Here is a 23,391-nt window from a genome sequence, read left to right as displayed (position 1 = left end):
GTATAGAATGTGGCTTAAAATATCCTTCTAGTGAAGGCTTAATGGAATCACATTTGACACGTTTCTAACTCTGTGTTGTTTGATCTGGCTCAGCCAAATAGAAGAGAAACGCACCTTTGTTTCACCTGCATTCTTTGGCCTAAAAATGCCCGTAAAACTTGTCTCCTTTTGCTACATTCAGTTGTTACTTCAGCTTGACGTTTTCTTTCTATTCTCACTGCCAGATTACAGTTTATATTACGTTACTTTGGCTGGATGGTTGGGATGAAGGCATTGCTGGGAACGAACACTTAATGTACACTGACTATATGGGACAGTTTTTGAACTGAAAGCTCTACACAAAATATAAGTTGAAATTTCTCTCTGTTACTTTTGTTATGTTTCAGTCTTATTTAAAAATCATGAGTAGTGTCTTTTAGACTCCTCTTACTGAGTTTTATTGTGTCTCCCTGACAGATAGCCCTAGGCTAGCTTTCCAGATTTATGCCTTACTTTTCTTCCACCTGTCACTTACTACGGTTTTCTTCTTACTTTTAGGAATACTAGTGGCATAGCAGAGGATAGTTCTTTGTTAAGTCGGACTGGGCATACAAGGGAATAAAACAACTTCTGCCCTAAAGCGGGTATCAGAAGAGAAAGAATACTTTTTTTTTTTTTTTTTTTTAGATTAATTGGGTTGTTGGTTATTGAAAACAGGGTCAGTTACTTAACATCCCTGTCCTTCTCACCCCTCCACTAAATGCCAGAAGCAGCAGTGGGAGGAGAGGCGAGCAGGAGGGAGAAGGGAGGAGCACTAAGTAGCACTCTCAATTGAGAACCAATAGGCAAGCCAGCCTACTCTGTGAGTCCCAGAGCTTACCTATTTTTGTTGTTCTGCTTTCTCTTTTTCTAACCTCCACATATTTCTCCTTTCTAATGACACTCAAAACGCAGTTACTTGTATGTAAAAATTACTTATTAGATGTGGTAATGTATAGTAATAATATACATAGACTGTATAATACTACTACTGATGTCTAGTAATCAATAAAAGAAGTTTAGTCCTTGCCCTCATAAGTTATATTTTTATGCTAGAGCATAAGAGACTTGAAAAAGATTATCCTAGATATTTTAAAGTTTTCTTCAATTATTTTTACTTAACATGTTTTAAATCTTAAGCTCTGAATAGTTTTAATCAGAGGAATAATGTTATTAGATTTCTACTAACAACTTAGATTTAACTTTGGTTCCATAACGGAGTGAGGACTTTTAGTGTCACTTTATACATCTTACTTTTCTAATTAGCCAAGCCATTTACTGAAAAGTTTTTCTCTTCCATACATTTATTTTAAAGATTAGATGAGTAATTCAGTTAGCACATATTTTTTGAGCACTTATGATGTTACAGACACTGCTCTATGTATTTAGAGGAAAGAGTAATGATTAAAACAAAGTCTGTGGCAACATTATTGCATTATAGTGGGGGAATTTGGCAGTAAGAAAATAAAAACACAACATAGTATGCTGTGAAAAAGTGTTATGAAGAAAAAATAAGTAGAGAGTGAAAGGGAAGACTGTTTTTGATAGGGAAGTAGGATGGTCTGTGAGGAGAAACATTAGAGTTGGACTGAAAGGGATAATCCAGCCATGGGTATACTAGAGAGAAAACAGGGGCAACTGTCACAGGGGTTTTCAGTGAGTAATTTATTAATATTTTTCTCTTTTATTGTCACTTTAGGGTAATCTGTAAATCCCTTCATAATCTGGCCCGCATTGATGTCAACATTTTTTCTTAATTATCTAATCAAATGGGAATAATAATGCCTACTCTATAGGCAAACTAAAATGAATAATATGTTATTTATATATATATGTGATATATAATGGACATTCCATAATAGATAATGTGGGAGAAGAGGAAACTTTCCTCTACCCTTTATGGTTTTTTTCCGGTTGATCTAACAAATCTATATGAGACAGATTAACAAGAGAAAATAACCAAATTTTATTATATACACACATATGGGAACCCCACATCCATGAGAAATTTAGAGACAAAAAAGGAATTAAGACATTCTGAGCTAAGGATGAGGTAACGCACCTTGGGCTTCAGCAGAAGGTCATTTGCAAGATAATGGGAGCAGATGTTCAGTAATTAGAAATTTGCCCTGCCCTGTAGATAGGTCATAAAAAATTATATCTGCTAATAACTCTTATTAGGGGCAAGGCCTCACATTAAATTTCTTTAGAGAGACGTAAAAGTTTCTTGTGAGTTCACAGGTTCTCTATGTCTTTCAGTTTAAAATAATCCACATGCTGAGGTAGCATATCTTAGGCAGGCCTGTTCTAAACCCCTTCAATAGTTATTGTCATTATTTTGTTAATGCAGTAACCTTTAGCAGCTTATGTTCTCACTTATACATATCTTCCTAGTATACACTTGCTCATCTTTCAAGAATCAACATAAATATCTCTCCTTCTTTAAGCTTTTCTTGCTATGCATATATAGACAGGGCTATTCCCTTGGTCTTGCCACCACTATATATTTATTACATATTTGTCATTACACCTGCTATATTTAACTTTGTTTTTACTTTCATATACCTGGTATCTAACCTAGAGTGTGGCATTTATGTATTTGCTGGAAAAATAACTTGTATTCAGAAATTAATTTATTTGGCTTCTTATCTTTTATATATATAAAAGGCTAATATGCAAATTGTCCCCACGGGAGTTTGACTGGGAGACTGGGAGTTCTATTGCAGAACAAAGGAAGGCTCTACCAGCAGCTGGGGAAGGAAGGCCCTGGTCTGCAGCTGGAAGGCCCTGATTGGCCCTGATCACTGGCCAGGCCTAGGGACCCTACCCATGCACGAATTTTATGCACTAGGCCTCTAGTATTTATATATATTTAAACAATTCAACAAATATGTCAGTCTATGTGGGAATGATATACTTGTTAGAAAAGTTTGTTCAAGGGAGTGTGAATTAAAGCAAAGACATATCATTATCAAAAGGAAATGTGGCAAGTATAAGTTTGTATTCTAGATTGTGAATATCATTCCTGAAGTGTCAAGTGATCCCCTTCCCTTCCCCGGGGCACATTTGTGCTTCTTGGTTCTCTCAGGTCCTCAACCAGGTCCTGGTAATATCTAGAATAGCATATTCTTCTCTGACACTAGTGACACCTATTTATTTTTATTCTGATTCTGGAGCATGGGTTGATACTTCAAAGACTTGGCTTGAATCTCAGTACTGTCATGTTTAGGGATGGGATCTTAAACCTGCTACTCATAAGTCTCATTTCTTCATCTGAATATTAGAAGTAATGCGTAACTCACACTGGGTTGTAGGGATTAAATTATGTACATAAAATAGCATTGACTTCTACAATGGAGTAGGTGCTTCTTATTAGGTGAAATCACTTTAATTCATTTGCCTGTTTCTACATAATCAGACTGAACATCTGCCTTTTTAAAAATTTTTTATTTTTTTAAATAAATCTTTATTGTTCATATTATTACAAATGTTCCTCATTTCCCCCCCCTCCATTGCTCCCCTCCACCAGGTTCCTACCCCACCCTCTGCCCTTTGCCCACCCCCCATTGTCCTCAGCCATAGGTGCACAGTTTTTGTTCAGGCTCTTCTCACACCCCCCACTCCCATTTTCCCCCGAGAATAGTCAGTCCACTCCCCTTCCATACCTCTGATTCTATTATATTCAACAGTTAATATTGTTCATCAGGTTTTTTAATTCCCTTGGCTTTTAATTTCACTTGTTGATAGTTACGTATTTATTGATCATAATTTTTATCTATATCTTCTTCCTCTTCCTAAAGAACCCCTTTCAGCAATTCATATAATTCTGGTTTGGCAATGATGAACTCCTTTAGCTTTTTTTTATTTGTGAAGCTCTTTATCTGGCCTTCAATTCTGAGTGATAGCTTTGCTGGGTAAAGTATTTTTGGCTGTAGGTTCTTGCTATTCATCACCTTGAATATTTCTTGCCATTCCCGTCTGGCCTGCATGGTTTCTGTTGAAAAATCAGCTGACAATCTTATGGGTGCTCCTTTATAGGTAACTACCTGCTTTTCTCTTGCTGCTTTTAATATTCTCTCTTTGTCTTTTGCTCTTGGGATTTTAATTATGATGTGTCTTGGTGTGTTCCTCTTTGGATACCTTCTGTTTGGGGTTCTGTGCGCTTCCTGGACTTGTAAGTCTGTTTCTTTTCCCAGGTGGGGGAAATTTTCTGTCACTATTTCTTCCAGTATTCTTTCGGTGTCTTGCTCTCTCTCTTCTTCTGGGACCCCCATAATTCTGATGTTGGTTCGTTTGAAATTGTCCAGAGGTTTTTTACAGTCTTCAACTTTCTGGATTTTCTTATCTTCTTGCTTCTGCAGAGGAGTGTCCTCTGGCTCTTTGTGTTCCAAATCTTTGACTTGATTCTTGAGATCTTCCATTCTGTTTTTAGGACTCTGTATAACATTTTTTATTTCAGACAATATATTCTTTATTTCTAGTTGATCCCTTTTCACATCCTCATATGTCTCGTTTATTTTATCGGCCTTTTTAAGGAAATTCTTGAAAAACCTTATAAACGTGGTTTTGAACTCTATATCCAGTCGCTTCTTGTCCTCCATTTCTTTTGTTTGTGATCTGTTTCCTTGTCTCGGCATTTTCACAGCTCCTCTGAGTTGGTAGGGTGGCTTTGTGTGCCCTGAGGTGGACAGTCTTGTTGTAGCCCTTTGTGGGCTGTGTGTGCAGTCTTGTTAAGCCTTGCTTGTTGTTGGTATCACTGGGAAGTGTTGATCTCCAAGCCAGTTGGCTATGAGGATCATAAGTGTCTCAGCTAGGAGGGTTTCTATATTCCGCTTGTATGGGGCGGAGTCTCGGGTGGCACAGCCAAGCTATGGTGAATCCTGCACGATTGGTTGCAGGCGCGCGCACCTCTTTGGTATAGGCGCAGACAGGCTTTGGATTCCTGCCTGTCCCTCCCTAGGAGAGTCCTATTTGCGGCGAATAAGAAAGCTAGCCACTGGAAGGGCTTCTGTGCTCTGCTTGAATGGGGCAGAGTCTCGGGATGGTGCAGACAAGCTTTATTCAGCCCCTTCCTACGAGGGTCTGGTTTCTGAGTCCCGCAGTAATGGTCGCTGGCTTCACACACCTCCGAGAGATCTCTGCCCACTGCCTGACAGTCTGGCCTCTCCCTGTCGGGGGCCGTCTATCAGAGCAATAGGGTGGTTCTGTTTTCCTCCCGAACAAGAAAGTCAGCCGCGCATTAGCTGTCTGCCCTCTCCTCGCTCACAGTGAACTCGGCCGCCCTCTCTGTGGACTGGGAGTAAGCCAGCAGTGAACTCGGCCAGCCCTCTCCACGCTCCGCAAGCAAGCCAGCAGCAAAGTCTGGCGGCCTCCTTTTCGCATGCACAGTTCTCCGTACCTTCACAGTTCCTGAAGTTCAGCATGCCTTCTCTCTCCTTCCCAGATGGCAGAGCCTCCTCTCAGCCAGCCATCCGGCGCTTCAGGGCGATGTTTCCCATTTTCCAGTACTAAATTCAAATTTGTTGTGGTAGGCTGCATTCGGGTGTCTACCTTATGCTGCCATCTTGGTTTCTCTCTGAACATCTGCCTTTGAACAGAGGAAAACAGCCTGGAATTTAAAATTGGTATTGATTGCTGACTTAGGTTTTATTCTGTTTAGCTGATTCATTTTTTTCTCAGTGGAAGGTGTGTTGGCCTTGATTCAAAGAAAAGATAGGAATGTTCAGAGTATAATGCTGAAAAGATATATCAAGCCATGTTGCATTTAACACAGGTGAGGGTACTGAGGATGGAAATTGGTCTTAGTTGTCATATTGGGTGTCCCACACCAACAAGGGCCTTGGCACATTATAGACACTCCATATTATATTTAAAGGAACAGGGAAATATGTTTGGAGGAGAAACATATTCTAATATGGAGTACATGATGTGCACTAATGCATTTTTGGGTAGCTAAGGTAGATGTCTATGAGAGGTTGTCAAAGGAGAACAGTTTTGATATTTTAGCCATTGTCTTTTAGCCATGATACGTGATTCATTTAGGTACAGATCTTCATAATGGTTCATATATATTAAAGAAATTTAAGTCAGTAATTTGAATTAAAATGATCATTTGTGCTGAATTAAGCTAGAAAGCAAACTGAGACAGGAATGTAAAAGACTTTAGAACAGGTATTGGAGTTCAATTCCCAACTATTCTAAGTTAGATTTCTAGGCCTTAAGTCATTGTACCAAAAGGAAATAAAATTTTATGTGGAGAAATTAATTACTCTTGCCATATCCTCAATGCCTATCTTTTCTTTCCTTCCGCTACTGTAACTTGGCCAAGCGCCAAACCTTAGAGCAGCAATCTTTATCCTTTACCTCCTCCATTCCTTGGAGGCATGGACAGTTGAGTACTTCCGGGATTACTCTATTCTGTCTGACAGCTGTGGCTCCAAGTCTTGCCTCCAGCCTGTCTATTTTACACTGACACCAGAGATATTTCTATAACTAATCTGATTGTGTTGGTTCTCTTCTTTAAATCCTTTATGGGTTTCTTATAGTCTTCAGGATTAAAAATCAAAATTCTCTAGTATGGAAAATCACTTTTAGAGATCTGTCCTCTTGTTATCAATTTCCTACCTGATCTCTTGACTCTTTTCCACATATTAACCAGTCGCATTTCTCTGAATGTTGTTTTCATGCCACTGAACATATGATGTTTCTTTTTTCCAGGCATGCTTTTCTCTCTTTTCCAATGCATTAACTATAGGTCATTTAAAACTCCTTGAGGTTACCTCTAGAAAACTCTGACATTTCTTTCCATGTCAGGTTAGATAGTATCCTATGACTAATGTTCTCAGTGGTACCTAACCCAATATATTGTCCACATACCTTCTTTCTCACGAGACTGTGAGTTTTATTGACTACTGGATATTCTTTTTTTCTTTTTCTTTTTTTTTTTTTTTAAAAAAAAATATATTTTATTGATTTTTTCACAAAGAGGAAAGGAGAGAGATAGAGAGCTAGAAACATCGACCAGCTGCCTCCTGCACACCCCCTGCCGGGAATGTGCCTGAAACCAATGTACATGCCCTTGACTGGAATCGAACCTGGGACCTTTCAGTCTATAGACCGACGCTCTATCCACTGAGCCAAACCGGTTTTGTCTGGATATTGTTATTATCACTTTAGCTTATAACCTTGTCATTGCTTTGCATAATATAGAAGTCTAGAACTTTAGTAAATGTGTGATAGTTAATTTATCAGAGCCCCCAGATGTGCTCAACTAAGTTCTGGGTATTATGAACAATTGAGAAAAAGAAGAATATTGTCCCAGCCCTGCTCATAATCAATTGTATGGATAAAATGATTCATAAAATAGAGATTAATAAAGTACGACATTAAATGAGGTCTAAGGTAGAATGGTTTGAGAATAAGGATATTATTGGAAATTTCAAATCCCTTGGCATTTTAAATCTGCTCTTATATCTAATGGTGTAACTTTTGGTTGTAGTTGCCTAATATCAATTAAGTTGAATTATTTATTCTTAGTCAATTGTGTTTAGATGTGATAATTTTGATTTGAAGAATACTCTGCTAGACTTGAAGAAACCTCTTTGTTTGACTTAGTTTGAAATTTAATTTGTTGGTTTTAAAAAATATTGTATCTTCTAAGGATAGCCTGGATTTTGGTATGTCAAGTTAGTAATTGTTCTTTGTTCTATTTTCAGATCCTTGCCTGTCATTGAGTCCGCCATGCTTCACAGAAGAAGACAGATTTAGTCTGGAAGCTCTTCAAACAATACACAAACAAATGGATGATGACAAAGATGGTGGAATTGAAGTAGATGAAAGTGATGAAGTAGGTGGAAAAACTCTTTCCCTGGAAGTCTCATAACACACAATGAAGTTTTAGTCTTAAATTTTCCCATTATTCCTTGTATGACTCAGCTCCTTCAACATCTTTTGTTTTTCTCTTTACATTTTAATTTTACCCTTTGTATTTTGTGTTTTTCTTTTCTTTCCTACATGTGTATATCAAATCTTCCCAGTTTTGTAAGAACCCTTAGTCTCATGTTCCTGGATATCTCAAATATATATTTTATTCTGGCTCTGTCAGTTACCTATTGCTGCTTTACAAACCACAACAAAATGTAATAGCTTAAAATGACAACAGTTCATTATTTTTTGGGTTGACTGGGCTTACTTCCTGGGAACTTTCTCTGTTCCCTAGGTATGGGCTGACGTCACTATTGCATTTCCACTCAGTTGGGAACTCTGCTGGGGCTGGAATATTTAAGGTGACCTCCTGTCTTTCAAGGTCTCTCTCCATGTGACCACTCATTCTGGAGTCTAGCTCAAACTTCCTCACAGTATGGTACCTGGCTTTCAGGTGTCAGTGTTGCAAGAAAACAAGTTCTCATATAGAAGTGCTTATCATGCCTTTGCTTGCCACAGCCTGTTCATATCACATTGGCTAAAGCAAGTTTTGGCTAAGCTCAGAATCTATGTAGGAGAAGATTATATAAGGGCATAAATACTGGGAGATGTGATATATTGGGGGTCACCTATATAATTACTACTGTACTCACTTTACAATAAATAATGCCTCATTTCTTTTTAAAAATATATATTTTATTGATTTTTTACAGAGAGGAAGAGAGAGGGATAGAGAGTTAGAAACATCGATGAGAGAGAATCATTGATCAGCTGCCTCTTGCACACTCCCGCAACCAGTATACGTGCCTTTGACCAGAATCGAACCTGGGACCTTTCAGTCCACAGGCCGAAGCTCTATCCTTTGAGCCAAACCGGTTTTGGCAATGCCTTATTTCTTAAGCATTCTTATCTATCCTTTTCTCCCCCTCTTTCCCCCCCCCCCCAATCTGGTATCCCTTAGTTTCTCCACAAAGGTTGAGTTCTCTTACTTTTGCTTTCAAAACAAAATCTCATCACTCTTCTTTGAAATCCCTAACTGTTGAATGGTACTCCTGGTTCTACTTCTTCTCAATTCTTATTCTTCTAAATCAGTAATTGGTAGGCTTTTTCTGTAAAGGATCAAGTTATAGGTTGAAGTGTGTACCTTCCAAAAACATACTTTGAAGTCCTAACCCCATTATCTCAAAATGTGATTTTATTTGGAAATAGGGCCATTTCAGATGTAATTTGTTAAGATGGGGACATATTGAAATAGTGTGGGCCCTTGATCCAGTGACTGGTGTCTTTAAAAGAGGAGAACATCATGTGGAGAGGAGACATGGATGAGGGGAGCAGATGACCATATGACAATGGAGGCAGAGATTAGAGTTATGCAGCGATAAGTCAAGGAATGATAAGAATCGCTGGTGGCACCACAAACTAAGAGAAAAGCCTGGAACAGATTCTATTCTTAATTAAGCCTTTGATAGAGCATGGCTGTACTGATAATTTGATTTCAGACTTATAGCCTCTAGAGTTGTGAAAAATATATTTCTATTGTTTTAAGCTGTTTTGTTTGTGGTATTTTGACACAGCAGTCGTAGGAAACTAATGCAGGCCATCTACTAAATTTTTTAGATTTTATGGGTCATATTCTCTCTGTAGTAACTATTAACTCTCCTGTTAATAGCCATATTAACAGTGCAGGACCTAAAGGACATGTCCATGTCCCAGTAAAACTTTATTTGTGAAAATAAGCAGCAAGCTGTAGTTTGCCAACCCCTGCTATAAACAAAATCTTGTATTCTTAAGTTATTTTCTTTCTCATTTACCTATTCTAGTTACAGCTTGCTCTATTTTAATCTAGGACAGTGTTTTCAACCAGTGTGCTGTGACGTACTGGTGTGCCGTAAGAATTTTTAAAACATGCTATACCTGACTGTTTAGTCAGGGGCACTGACCTCTTTTCCTTAGATTGTCAAATAAAAAAATGATAACATCCCACACAACAGTAGCCTTCTGGTGTGAATGAAGCAAAATCGTATCTTTTTTTTTTTTTTTTTTTTCAAATTGGCAAAAGGTATAATATATTTTTTGGTATGTTAGTAATTAGTTTATGTATGCCAAGAGATGAAAAAGGTTGAAAATTGCTCATCTTGGTATTTGTTATCTTGTGCCTAGACTATCACTTCTACATGTTTTCCTCTCTAATCCTTCATGAATATCACTTTGAGAGTGTTTTTCTCTAGCTAGGAAACTTAACAGTGATTTTTTAGTGCATATTAGATCAGATACCAGATATTAACTCTTTAGTCTTATATTTAACTAGAGGCCCGGTGCACAAAATTCATGCACTACGTCAAGGGGGTGGTATTCTTCAGCCCCGCCTTCACCTTCTCCAATACAGGACCATTTGGGGGATGTCCGAATGCCAGTTTAGGCCTGATCCTGGACCGCTGGCTCGTAACTGCTCACCTGCTGGCCTTTCTAATCACCCCTAACCCCTCTGCCTGCATGATTGCCTCTAACCACCTCTGCCTTGGCCCACACCCAGGACCCAGGCTTCCCTCCTCCAGCTGACTGCAGGAACCAGGTACCTGGACTTTCCTCCCTCTGGCTGGCTGCAGGCACCCAGGACCCAGGCCGGCTTCACCTGGGGGCAGCTTTGCCTGGGCTGCAGCTGCAGGTGCTATGGACCATGGGCAGGCAGCTTTTCCCAGGCCCAGCTTTGTTAGGAAGGACATCTGGAAGACATCTGGTCTAATTGGCATATTACCCTTTTATTAGTATAGCTGTCCCTGCATTAGCTGACCTTTGCTTACTGAGATTATCTTTTCTCATTATGGTTAAATTATTTTGGTTAGGGTCCAGTGACATTAATATCAGAATAATATATTTCAGTTCTAAATAGTCCAGTTTATTTCATTCATTTATATTATAGAACCACAGGTGATAGAATAATCCTAGCTTATACTATGTTTCCAACTTCAAGAGCATTTAAATATCTGTTTGTCTTCAGGTAGAATGAGTGAAATGAAATTGATGAATTATTGAGTTTTATTATTACTGGAAACCAACATAAAGCAATTACCATTTAATTTGAGTCATCCTATATAATAAAGAGCTACTATGCTAATTAGAGCAAACAGCATAACAACCATCCAGGTGACCCTTCTGAATGACCTTGAGTGAAGCTGGGCTGTGAGGGCTAAGGCAGCTGGGGCTGTGAAGGCTGAGCCCCTTGCATGGATTTCGTGCATTAGGCCTCTAGTTTTATTATATTGAGTAATTCATTCTTTTAACATCCTTACCATTTCTTCACTCTCTCCCAGGACACACAGTCAAGCTATAAGATTATTCTTAATAATAATTCTTTTCGTTATTAGTGATGAATTGTTCTTTCTAATCTCAAGTGGTTTATTTTGTTGCCAGTATAATTGCTTAAAAATTTGGATATCAACCCTGGCCCACCTGGTTCAGTTGGTGGGAAGGTAGTCTTGTGTACCAAAAGGTTACAAATGCTATTTCCGTTCAGGGAACTTACCTAGGTTGCAGGTTTGATTCCTGGTTTGGGTAAGTATGGTGGATAACCAATTGATGTTTTTCTCTCACATGGATGATTCTCTCTCCTTCCCTCCCTCACTGCCTCCCTCCCTCCCTCCCTCCCTAAAATCAATAAAAACATATCCCTGAGTGAGGATTAAAAAAAAAAAGATTTGAATATCAAATATGCTAGCATAAATTCTATTAGTTGTTACTATCTATATAAATTATGGAATAAATAGAATTTGTTAGTGTATTTGTTAGTATATTTGTACTTTTTTCAGAGAGAATTATTTTTTAGGCTAAAAAGCCTTCATAAAATTTTTTAGTCATTTATAGTATAACCATATTAGTTTTATCAAACAAATTCCATGCCAAATCTGAAGTATATAGTATTTAGTATGTTAATGGTCCATGCCATTTTATAATTATGTCCAACAATTAAATTGGTGGTAACTTTTGACATTAAACTTTATGAAAAGACATAATTTTAAGTTATTATCCTGATGGTTCTTTGTTTTCCTTTGATTTTGGTATTAGTTGAGGATCTAATCACTGCTTAGCATTGTTTTAGGTTAAAAAACATATAAATGCTGAAGGATTATTTTGGGAGAGCATATATGATTAATTTTAAGAGTCTTAGTATTATAAAATATTTGAAAATATTGCTGTACATTTTCATGTTTAAAGCTGGAATAGTTTTAGATAGCCACGTTTTAGAAGTTAAAAATTAACTTATTAAGATTGCTTAATTTTGTACCTAGAATAAGGCTAGATTCTTAGAAACCACTTTTGTTATTGACATATGAAGTTGTAAATATTACTGTTATGTGGTGTTTTCTGATACCAATGAAGTTTTCAATTCTTCAACATCAACTGGGTGTCTAACAATTCAATTCAATTCTGATACTGTTCACCTGGAGTAGTGTCAGATTCCACAGCTTAAAGGGCTTAGTCCCATAAGGCTGCCTCCCACTTGAGATGCCAGTCACAAGTCTCTGGCCATGTGTACTTCTGACCAACCTGCTCTCAACCAGGTGTTCCTACGACCCCCTTCTCAGATTTGATAATTTGTTGGGATGGATCACAAAATTCAGGAAAACAGTTTACTTATGTATGCTGGTTTATTATGAAGAATGCTCTGGAACAGCCACATGGAAGAGATATATTGGACAAGGTACGGGAGGAACGGTCTGGAGCTTTCATGCCCTCTGGGCATGCCACCTTCCTAACACCTCAATATGTTCACTAACCTGGAAGTGCTTTAAATTTCAAAATTTAAGAGCTTTTTTATAGAACTCAGTTTCCTCAGAGGCCAGGTGGGTGGGACTGATAGTTCCAACCTTAATCACTGAGTCTTTTTGGTGACCAGTCCCATCCTTAGTATGTAGGAGACTAATCCAGGGTCATCTCACTAGTACAAACTTAAGGGCAAAAAATACTCCTATCAAGAAATTCCAAGAGTCAGGGACCAGGGACAAAAACCAAATATATTTGTTAATATGTTGCAACTGCAAAAATATTTGTCTGGGGAAAAAAATAGCAAAAAAAAAATAAAAAAAAAATCACATTTTCTTAATCATTAAAAATACCTTCAAAGAAAAGATGTTAAAATTATATATAATATATAGAGAGGTATTAGGAAGCTTATGCAGATATTTGACCGCCCATTTAATTGCATAATAGTTCTAGAATTACCAGTTATTTTAATCTTTTTTACCTCATCATCAGATAGTAAATGCTCAAATGTGTGAAGTGTTTATTAATATCACTGTGCCAAACAAAGTAAGCATGCATGTCTGTGTAACTTGTAGTTCAGTGGAATTCTTACTAAGTCTTTCACATTTTAATGGAATTCTAAACATTTGTAATAAAAATTAGAATTAAAAAGTTTATATTAAAAAGTATATTAAAATAGAATTTTATCAGTGTAGTAGGTGAATTTTGTTTAAAAACAGATATATTTCACCGTAGCTTGTTTGGTTCAGTGGAGAGAGCGTTGGTCTGCTGATAGGAGTATTTTAGGTTAGGAACAATATAAAAAGCTTTTGCTCTCTACATCATTATCTTTTGGCACATGATAAAAAAAAAAAAAAAAAAAAAGTAGATGTTGATAGATGCTGAATCTGTGACCTGTTTAGACTGAGGTATTGGTTGCAATAATGTTGACATGTGCTGTCAATATTGAAGATATTTTGGGAAGTACAGGCACTTGATCAACAAATAATTTTAAATAAAAGAATGGCTTTGTTGCCCTGAACACAGTCGTAGGAGGCAGTGAGAATTCACATTATTATTGCCTGCTTTGTAACTGGAAAATTTATTATAGTTTCTAGTGTTCATGAACTTTACTACTTTTTACTTTAAAATTTTAAAATATTCCTTCTCTTAAGAATTTTTTCTTCCTTTTTATCCATTTTCCCCTTTCATTCAGCATAGTTTTAGTTTTTGTTTAATTAACTTTAAGGTTAACTTACTACATGAAAAATATCTTTGTACCTAGTACTTAATATCATTGTACCTAATACAAAATATCATTGTACCTAATACAAAAAGTTTTTTTTTTTTTTTTAAATTAGCTATTCTACCTAAAAGATACTTTTGTCCTCGTTTGTCTAGACACCTCAGAGAATTTAGTTAACAACATGGATGTATCTGTATCTGAAACAAGGATGGTCACTTATGAAAATAAGTAAAAGTAAGGTTAGAAAAAATAGTAGAAAATCTTGTAAAAATAGGATTATTGACTTTTGAATTATGTGGAATACTATTTCTAAAGGAATAAATGCATATTTTTTTAATTGAAATTTTCTAGGTTAAAAATTTAACATGTGTATTAGTTATATAGCTGTGTAACAAATTTCACCTGAGCATAGTGGCTTACAACATTATACACTTTTCACAGTTTCAATGGGTCAGATATATAGGTGCAACTTAGCTGGGTATTCTGGCTCTGAGTCTTGCACAAGTCTTGCACAAAGATGCAATTAAGATGTCAGCTGGTATTTCAATTACTGTGGAACAATCAAATTTAATCATATGTACACATAGGAACCCCTCATACATGAGAGAATCAGAAGCCCCTACACACGAAAGATTCAGAGACAGAAAGGGAAAGTGAGGTACATGTGACACTTTAAACTAAAGAAGGGTTAAAGCACCTTGGGATTTCAGAGGGCCATTGCAGAGCGATAAGAGTAGATAGATATTCAGTAATTAGTAGTTTGCGCTGCCTTTATGTAAACATATTTTATTTCTGACAATCTCTTATTATGGGCAAGGCTTCTAATTCAGAATCTTCTAGGTAATTAGGAAGGTGGGTGCAGAACTTTATCTTGAGTTAAGTTGTCTTTTTTTTAAAAAAAATATATTTTATTGATTTTTAACAGAGAGAAAGGGAGAGAGATAGAGCTAGAAACGTCGATGAGAGAGAAACATCAACCATCTGCCTCTTGCACATCCCCTACCAGAGATGTGCCCGCAACCAAGGTGCATACCCTTGACCGGAATTGAACCTGGGACCTTTCAGTCTGCAGACCGATGCTCTATCACTGAGCCAAACCAGCTTTGGCGAGTTAAGTTGTCTTTAGCTCAGAATAATTCATATACCACAGAGGCATATCTTGGGGTGACTCTTTCTAAACCTCTACATCCTCTGTATGACTGGGTATTCCTGGAGTTTTTAACTCTCAGACTTTCAGTTGTCTGCACTGAATCTCCAGCAATTCGTCAATTATAGTTCAGATTTTCCTACCCCAGAACTAGGTAGCAGTTAGCCCTGTGTTCTCCCCTTTCTAATGGATCCAAGATGAGTTTTTTACTTTTCAGTCAATTCAGCTTTTTCCTGTTAGAATGAAGTGGCAACTTCGTAGCTCTTTACACGCAGAAACCTGAAGTGTCTGCCATAAGATTTTTGGGTTTTTTTTGGTCCTCTTTTTTCCCCCCGTTCTTTCAACTAGGAAGCTTTATTTAGGCTCATGGCTTTAATTATCATGTTTGTATATGTTCAGTCCTGACTTTTGTCCTGAATTTCATTTTCACATTTTGTCTTCTAGGATCTCCTACTCTGTCCTAAATTCTGAAAATCTACATTGCCATCTTCCTGTTTTCCTGTCTAGAAAGTCTCATGCTGAACCAGTCACTCACCTACTTTCTTAAAAACCTGTTTCCTGTCTCTTCTTAACTATCTTGGTATTTTTATTGATGGTATCACTATTTTACTTACAACTCAGGCTCAATGCTTCCTGTCTCCCTCTCTGAGTTGTTGAGCTTTATTCTTGTGATTTGACTTCTAAATGGTCTTCCCAAATTGCTATTCTTTTCTTCTTTAAAACCCATTTTGACCATTATTAACTAAAACATTTCAGAACATAGTGTTTTGTTATTCTCTTTCCCTCCTCCAAACTTAAATTGTATCTTCATAGTCCAGTGGTCTCAATCTTCTGGGTGCATCATAATCGCCTGGAGGATTTTTCAAAACACAGATGAGTAGGCCCACCTAGAGTTTCTTATTCAGTAATCTATGGAGAGACCAAAGAATGTGCCTTTCTAATTGATGGAGCTCATATCACCACTGGGGACTCATCGTCTACATTTGTGCCCATAAACTCTAAATTCTCTCCTCTTGCTTCGGGCTCACTGTGCTCCTTGCAGAAGTGAATTCTTCGACTGTGTACTCGATCTTATCTCCTCTTACCACTTTAGGACAGTGAAGTAGCATTTTTTTTCTTCAGCAAACATGTTTTCGATTTCTACTGGATCTTTGCTATCTGACGCAAAACTGCCATTGTTTTTCCACCTTATAAACGCAACAAATAAAAACTTCTCCGAATCTGCTTTTCCCTTTGGTTATTTCCCAGTTCCTTTACCCTTTCCTTGCAACAAGATCCTTGAAAGGATCTGTGTACTATTTCTTTCATCTCATTCTTTCTTGAACTCACTTAAGCTTTTGCCTCTGTTACTCCACCAAAACTGTTCTTACTCTGCTCAGCAGAGATGTCCATGTTGTAACATTGTGGTCAGGTGTCAGTCTTCATATCACTTACCAGCCTCTTGATATAGTTTAACATGCAACCCTTTTTAACATACTTTTTTCACTTGGCTTCTAGGAAACCACATTTTCCTTTTACTGTATCGGTTCTTTCTTTTCCATTTCTTTGCTGATTTGTTCTTCATCTCCCTGGCCTAATATTGGCGTGCTCCTGAATTCAGTTTTTTTTTTTTTACCTATTTGCCTACTTACCCCTTGGTGATCTTATATCTAATTTCAAAGCTTTTAAATGCCCTCCATTTATTAGAGTCCTAAGCTCTGGATTCATATATCAATTGCATCAATATCTCCATTTGGATATCTAAGGGTAATATGTCCTGATTTTCTGCTTGACCCAATTTATTTTTCTCTGTTATCTTCATTTCTGACAATGGAGTTACTGTTTAAACAGCTGCATCATAACACTCCTTAAAGTGGGCCAAAAAATTGACATTATCTTTGATATTTTGTGATCTTATTCACCATTGTTGATTATTGCCAAGATTCATTAATCTATTAGAGGTTGCAAATGCCAATATTTTAATTCTGTTCTTTTTACTTATTAGTTGGAATACTTCTTTAAAGAGAAACGTTAATATAGCAATTATTTGGTTTTCTATATATTTATACAGGAAAGACGGGATAAAAGGATGATTCTTTCCCTTTATTTATAGCTTTTCAAAAATAATTAGGTAGGCCCTGGCTGGATGGCTCAGTTGGTTGGAGCATCATCCCTTGCACCAAAAGGTTGCAGGTTTGATTCCTGGTCAGGGCACATACCTAGGTTGCCAGTTCAATTCCCAATCAAGATGTGTAATGGGAAACAACTAATCAGTGTTTTTTCCCCTCCCTTCCTCCCTCCCTCCCTCCCTCCCTCCCTCCCTCCTTCTCTCCCTCCCTCCCTCCCTCCCTCCTTCCTTCTCTCCCTCCCTCCCTCCCTCCCTCCTTCTCTTCCTCCCTCCCCATCCACTTCTCTCTCTCTCAGAAAATACTGCTAATAGTAATTAGGTAGTTCCCAAGGATTCTCCAAAGGAGATAGAAAGTGTGTGTGTGTGTGTGGTTGTGAGTATATGGGTATGTGTATAATATTATGAATTCATGGATTTCATTTAAATATTATGATTTATTTTGTTATGGTTTAAATTGTCTTGTATTTGTCCAGCAGAAACTTATTTTAGCTTGCCTTAGTAGTCTCTGATAGTTTCTGGCTTTCTGCTGTGATAAGATGTTCCAGGCTCAGCTTGTACATTTCTGGCTCCAGAATTTCTCTTTCTTCAACCATTTCCTTGAGAAGCCTTGATTTGTTTTATTGGAGGAAAAAAAAACCTGACAGACCACAATCAAGGTACTAGCCTCTTCTGTGGATAAACCTAGGGAATATTTTTTTTATGTTTTTTGATGATATATACTATGAATTCAGCCTGATACTTATAAATTTAATACTACAAGGTTTTTATTTAACTTCATTGATTTTACCCCTGTGTCTTCTTGCAGTCACACGGGAAGTCTTGGTATTTAACAACGCCAGTATAATTACTCATTAGATTTATCCCACAGTGTACACACAACAGTCTCAGGATACATATTACTACCATTAACTTTACTCATGTGGTTACTGAAAACAGTTGAACCCTTTTTTTTAAAATAAGTTTTTTTTTTGTTGTTGTTCCTAGAGTTAAAGTCAGTGGAGATAGTTCCTAACTGCATGATTGCATTTCTAACTAGATAATACAGTTAGATTCATTTGTTTAATTTAACTTGTAACTTTCAGTGATTACATTTAAAATTTATTTTATTTTATAATTATAAAAATATTTATAGGGTTTCACACTTCTGTCTATGAAACAAAGTTATATGCAAAAAGTATACCTTTTGTTTCTGTCTCCTATATCTTATTTCCTCTTTCTCTTTAAAGCTAGCCTTCTCCACCCCCTAATTTTTTAAAATACATTTTTATTGATTTCAGAGAGGAAGGAAGAAGGACTTTTGTTAACTCTATCCATATGTATGCCTATGTGTACTGATCTATACATAAAGCTCATCATAGATCTTTAACACATTAAGTGCCAAGCCTGTTTTATCTTCCTTTCTAGAAAGTATAGTGTCAGTCACCGGTGATTGACATGGTGCTTAACATGTTAAATATAATAGTGCATAAAGAGTATTTCAATAAAAAATGCATGTACTCTGGAGCAAGGGATATTTGGGAACTCTACTTTTTTTTGCTAAACTTTGCTCTGAATCTAAAACTGTTCTAAAAAATAAAATCTTAAAAATCATGTGCTATTTTAGTACTAAGATACTGGGATTCATAGCACATTTACTAAGTTGCAGTGATGTCAATTAGATCTGTGCCAGAGCTATATATAAAATGATTGCGTTTGTATATGATGTCATTTATTAGAAATTGCACATGCAAAAATCATCATCGATTTTCTTCTATTAGTATTAAAGTAAAACAAGTAAGTGTATTCAATAGAATGAATATACCAAGAATAGAATTATGTATGTGTACGGTTAGGTAAACCATGCAATAAATACGGATATCTGACTATGTTTCAAATATATATACAGGTAGCATTGAAGATCATTGTGATATTAAAGTTATTTCAATAAGCAATGATTGGATAATTAAGGTTTAAAGAAAAATAAAATTAGGTTCTAACCTTTTATCTTATGTAAAAGGCAAACCAGATTGATTAAAAATTTTAATAAAAGTGAAACTACACAAAAAATACAGGTGAAAACTTATTAGAACTGCTGATAAGAACCTGTCAATTTACTTAATGTAGTTGAACTACTCATTCCTTTCAGTTATCCATAGGTACCCACGGTCCAAAAATATTAAATTTTAAATATGCAAGGCTGAAAGTATGTCAAATGGAAAGAACTGCTCAATTTATAGCTGACTTTTATCTCCAGATCTTCTCTTCTCAGAAAGATCTTTTACTGTGTGCTGCTGCAGTTGCCAGGCGTGCGTGTGTGTGTGTGTGTGTGTGTGTGTGTGTGTGTGTGTATACTTAAGTGCACTCTTCTTTTTCCTTTTATTTCACCGTGAAAATTTGCCCTTCCATGAGTTCCCACACAGAAGAAAAAAACAGATTTTAGTAAAAGAATATATGGACATAATCATAAGATGTTGGGTAATCTTGTTTATCAAGTCAATTTATTAATTAGCTTTTGTGATTCCTTATATTTATAATTCCCTATTTGTCTCTTGCTTTTGTTTTTCTATATCAAAAGCCATCTTTGCTCATTACCAGCCATTAAATGAGTCTGGAACTCTAGGTACGAGACCTAATTGATGGGGATCAGCAAGCTATAGGAGTTTTGATATTTGAGACAGTAATATCAAACTGTCATTTCTCATCAATAATGTCTCTTTCCCTGATTTTAGTTGCAGTGTATTAAAGTACAAAATCACAGGCAACCACGACCCAAAAATATTAAATGGAGAATTTGACAAATGATTCATAAGTTTTAAATTGTGCACCGTTAGTAAAATCTCTCGCTGTCCCACTCTATCCCAGGACATGAATCATCCTGTTCTCTAACATACCCGTTCTGAATAGGCTACCTGCCCATTGCCTTTCAGTAGCCATTTTGGTTATTAGATCAGTTATGAGAGAGAGGGGGAGAGAGAGAGAGACAGAGAGAGAGAGAGAGAGAGAGAGACCAAATTTACATAACTTTTATTGCAATATATTAAAATAGTTTTATTTTATTATTTGCTGTTGTTAATTTCTTACTATGCCTAATTTATAGATTAAACTTTATCCGGATACTATATGTATGTATAGTATCCTGGTGCCATTTCTTTCTCTTTCTGTCCTCATCTTTGTCCTCTTTTATTACCTTCTCTTCCTGCATTTTGGCTTCGTCTGTGGCCCTTATTCAGGGCTCAGTACTGTTGTGGTTCCAGGCATCCACTATGGGTCTTGGAATGTGTTCCTTGTGGAAATATACTGCTGTATATTTATGTTGATTTTTTTATTGTTGTTGCAAGTAATAGAACACCTGAATTAAAAATAGCTTAAATAATAGCAGCTTAATATTTGAAATTGTATCCATAAGTCTTGGACTAAATGCTTTCAAGGTTAATTCAGAGACTAAGTAATGTGTAGGGCTCTGTGTTAGTTTTTCTTCCATTTTGTTGATTTTCTAATTATGGTTGGAAAAGGCGGCAGTAGCTCCAAGCATTGTATATCCTCCCATGTTGACACGAAAAGTGAGGAAGGAGATTAGAAAGTGTTGTTCTTTGTTTTTCTATCTCTCTTTGCTTCATCAGAGAGAAAACAAAACATGTTCTCACATGTAAATTAAGTTTATAATAGATATTTCATTAAAGAAATACAAATGGTGAATAAACACATAAGAGGATTTTAATCTCAATAAGACTAGAAATGCCAGATTTAGTTTTTTTGATAGTCTTAGGAATTATCAAACCCTTCTTGCATTAGAAGTTAAGAGAGAGTACGTTAAAATAATGCTCAATCATTTCAAGAAATGATATAGAATATACAGGTCAAGGCAAAAGTTTAATTCAACCTGTTTGATAGAACCATTTTGGATTGAAGAGAGAAACGAGGGCAATTCATGCTTTATAAGCATGTTATCACCTTTAAGAGTTTTGAAATCTGCATTTCTACAGAACAACCAGGTTAGGATGGTGGTTAAGAACTTGAACTTTGGAATTCTTTAGAATTTACTTCCAGTATTAGGTCTATTAAATAGCTGTATACAATACAAACTCTCCTTTAACTTAGCTTTTTCATCTTTCCAAGTGAGATAGAGTAGTATCCTTCTTGTTATGCATCATTTCCTCTGAGACATTATACTGAGCAATTTAATATTGTTCTCAAGACAGGAAGACCCTGCAAAGTTTACAAGGAACCCATCTGCTTTAACTGACTCACATATCAGACCTTGGACACTGTTGTTTTGATGGCAGGTCACCTTTGGAAAAGTCCCTGCTTACAATGTCAGTGAAAAAGCTGAGTTTTTTCTATTTATGTATTACGTATTTTGTTTCAGAATATCTGAAATGGCACTTTAAGAATATTGGGTCATCTTATCTTTATAAATGTCAGATGTTTCCCAAATGTTCATTAAGCCTACCAATATAGTCAGGGTAAAACTCATTTATTCAGTCTTTAAACTTCAATAGCAATAACAAAATCAATATATAAATACCAACCAAAATAGTTTGATTTAATGTAATTTTATTGTCTAACACTTCTATGCATTATATGTTTTAAAATTAATCTTCTTAATCATATGAAATAGACAGTTTTATTTTTCTCATTGTACAGAGGAGAAATAGGAGGCAAAAGAGGATTTAACTAATGGTTAGATTTTGAATATAGTGTGTCAGACTGCAGAGTTTGAGTGCCTAACTGGGATAATAAATCATTTCTCCTCGGTATTGAGGTGTTAAAATTGTGTATTTAAAAATAAAAGGGAGACAGATTTATCATTGTCATGTCGTGGAAGTCAGGACAGGAATTGTGTAGCCCAGGCATCCTGAGGGACTGAAACTGGAAGGTCATCAAGAATCAAGGCAAGCCGAAACCAGTTTGGCTCAGTGGATAGAGCGTCGGCCTGTGGACTGAAAGGTCCCAGGTTCGATTCCGGTCAAGGGCATGTACCTTGGTTGCGGGCACATCCCCAGTGGGGGGTGTGCAGGAGGCAGCTGGTCGATGCTTCTCTCTCATCGATGTTTCTAACTCTGTCCCTCTCCCTTCCTCTCTGTAAAAAATCAATAAAATATTAAAAAAAAAAAAAAGAATCAAGGCAATTCCTGGTGCCATTTCTTTCTCGTTCTTTCCTCATCTTTGTCCTCTTTTATTACCTTCTCTTCCTACATTTTAGCTTCCTCTTTGGTTCTTATCAAACCTGGTCATCTTGACTGTCCATAAAATGCCACCTTTAATATCAGGGTCATTACCACCTTAAAAACCCAGAGCCATGGCCAAGTGACCCTTTTCATGGTTTGAATTATAGTGTCCTGTGAGAGAGAATGGCTCTGGATTGCCCTCTTTTGGGTCAAGTGTTTGTCCTTTGATCAGATGCTATGGCAGTGGGTGATCGAGTGAGGAAGGGGTGAGTGGATGCTTTCAGGGATTTACACTAATCCCTCAAATATGTGTGTACAGCAGGTTCTCGAGTCATGTCATTTCATTCAACCTCAGTTTGTCAAAATGTTGATGAGATGCCATAGGAACCTAACTCTTGTTTATATAAATTAGCCTGTGGTAAAATTGGTTTCATTATACATCATTTTGTTTAAAGTCACAGAACCTATTGATGATGTTAAGTAAGGACTTACTTTACTAACATATATCAGATAATATTAAAGCAGTGTCATAAAAATAATAGCACAAATACAAAGTACAAGCAAGATAACAAAAATAAAATGTAAACACAAAAATAAATTAACAAAAATTAGCACAAATATAAAATACAAAATAATAATAGGTACAAGAAACTGAAATTGGTTGATTATTTAAAAGCTACCTTTCTGGATTTGGGTATGTAATTATATAATAGTACTATTTATATAATAGTACTAGAATAATTTATTTCAAAGAATTATCTGTGTGAATATTTTTTAAAAGAATATTCAATAGTCATTATTTATTGAGCACTCTTATTTGTATTGTCAATTCAGGTTTTCCTATAGTAGGTTTGCATAATGGGATATACTTCTCATGAATCTAGATTATTTGTTGTACATTATTTGAAGATTTATTTCATAGAATTTAAGGGCATGTTTTCCGATTTCATAATTTATATTTCTTTTTAAAAAAATATATATATTTTATTGATTTTTTACAGAGAGGAAGGGAGAGAGATAGAGAGCTAGAAACGTCGATGAGAGAAACATCGGCCAGCCGCCT

The 23,391-nt window shown here is 36.3% G+C and overlaps 1 protein-coding gene across 2 annotated transcripts in view; it reads left to right on the top strand.

Annotated features, from left to right (window-relative positions):
• STIM2 (stromal interaction molecule 2) overlaps positions 1–23,391 on the top strand; it is a 130,807-nt gene that overhangs the window by 50,265 nt on the left and 57,151 nt on the right. For both annotated transcript variants that reach the window (XM_084902350.1, XM_084902349.1), the window contains exon 2: positions 7,734–7,864. In XM_084902350.1, the coding sequence (XP_084758476.1) occupies positions 7,734–7,864 (131 nt within the window). The remainder of the gene's footprint in view (positions 1–7,733; positions 7,865–23,391) is intronic.

This window comes from Pipistrellus hanaki (genome assembly GCF_964339955.1).
Source record: "Pipistrellus hanaki genome assembly, chromosome: 1".
NCBI lineage: Eukaryota > Metazoa > Chordata > Mammalia > Chiroptera > Vespertilionidae > Pipistrellus > Pipistrellus hanaki.
Note: the sequence above shows the minus strand (reverse complement) of the source record. Positions and strands in the feature narration are given on the sequence as shown.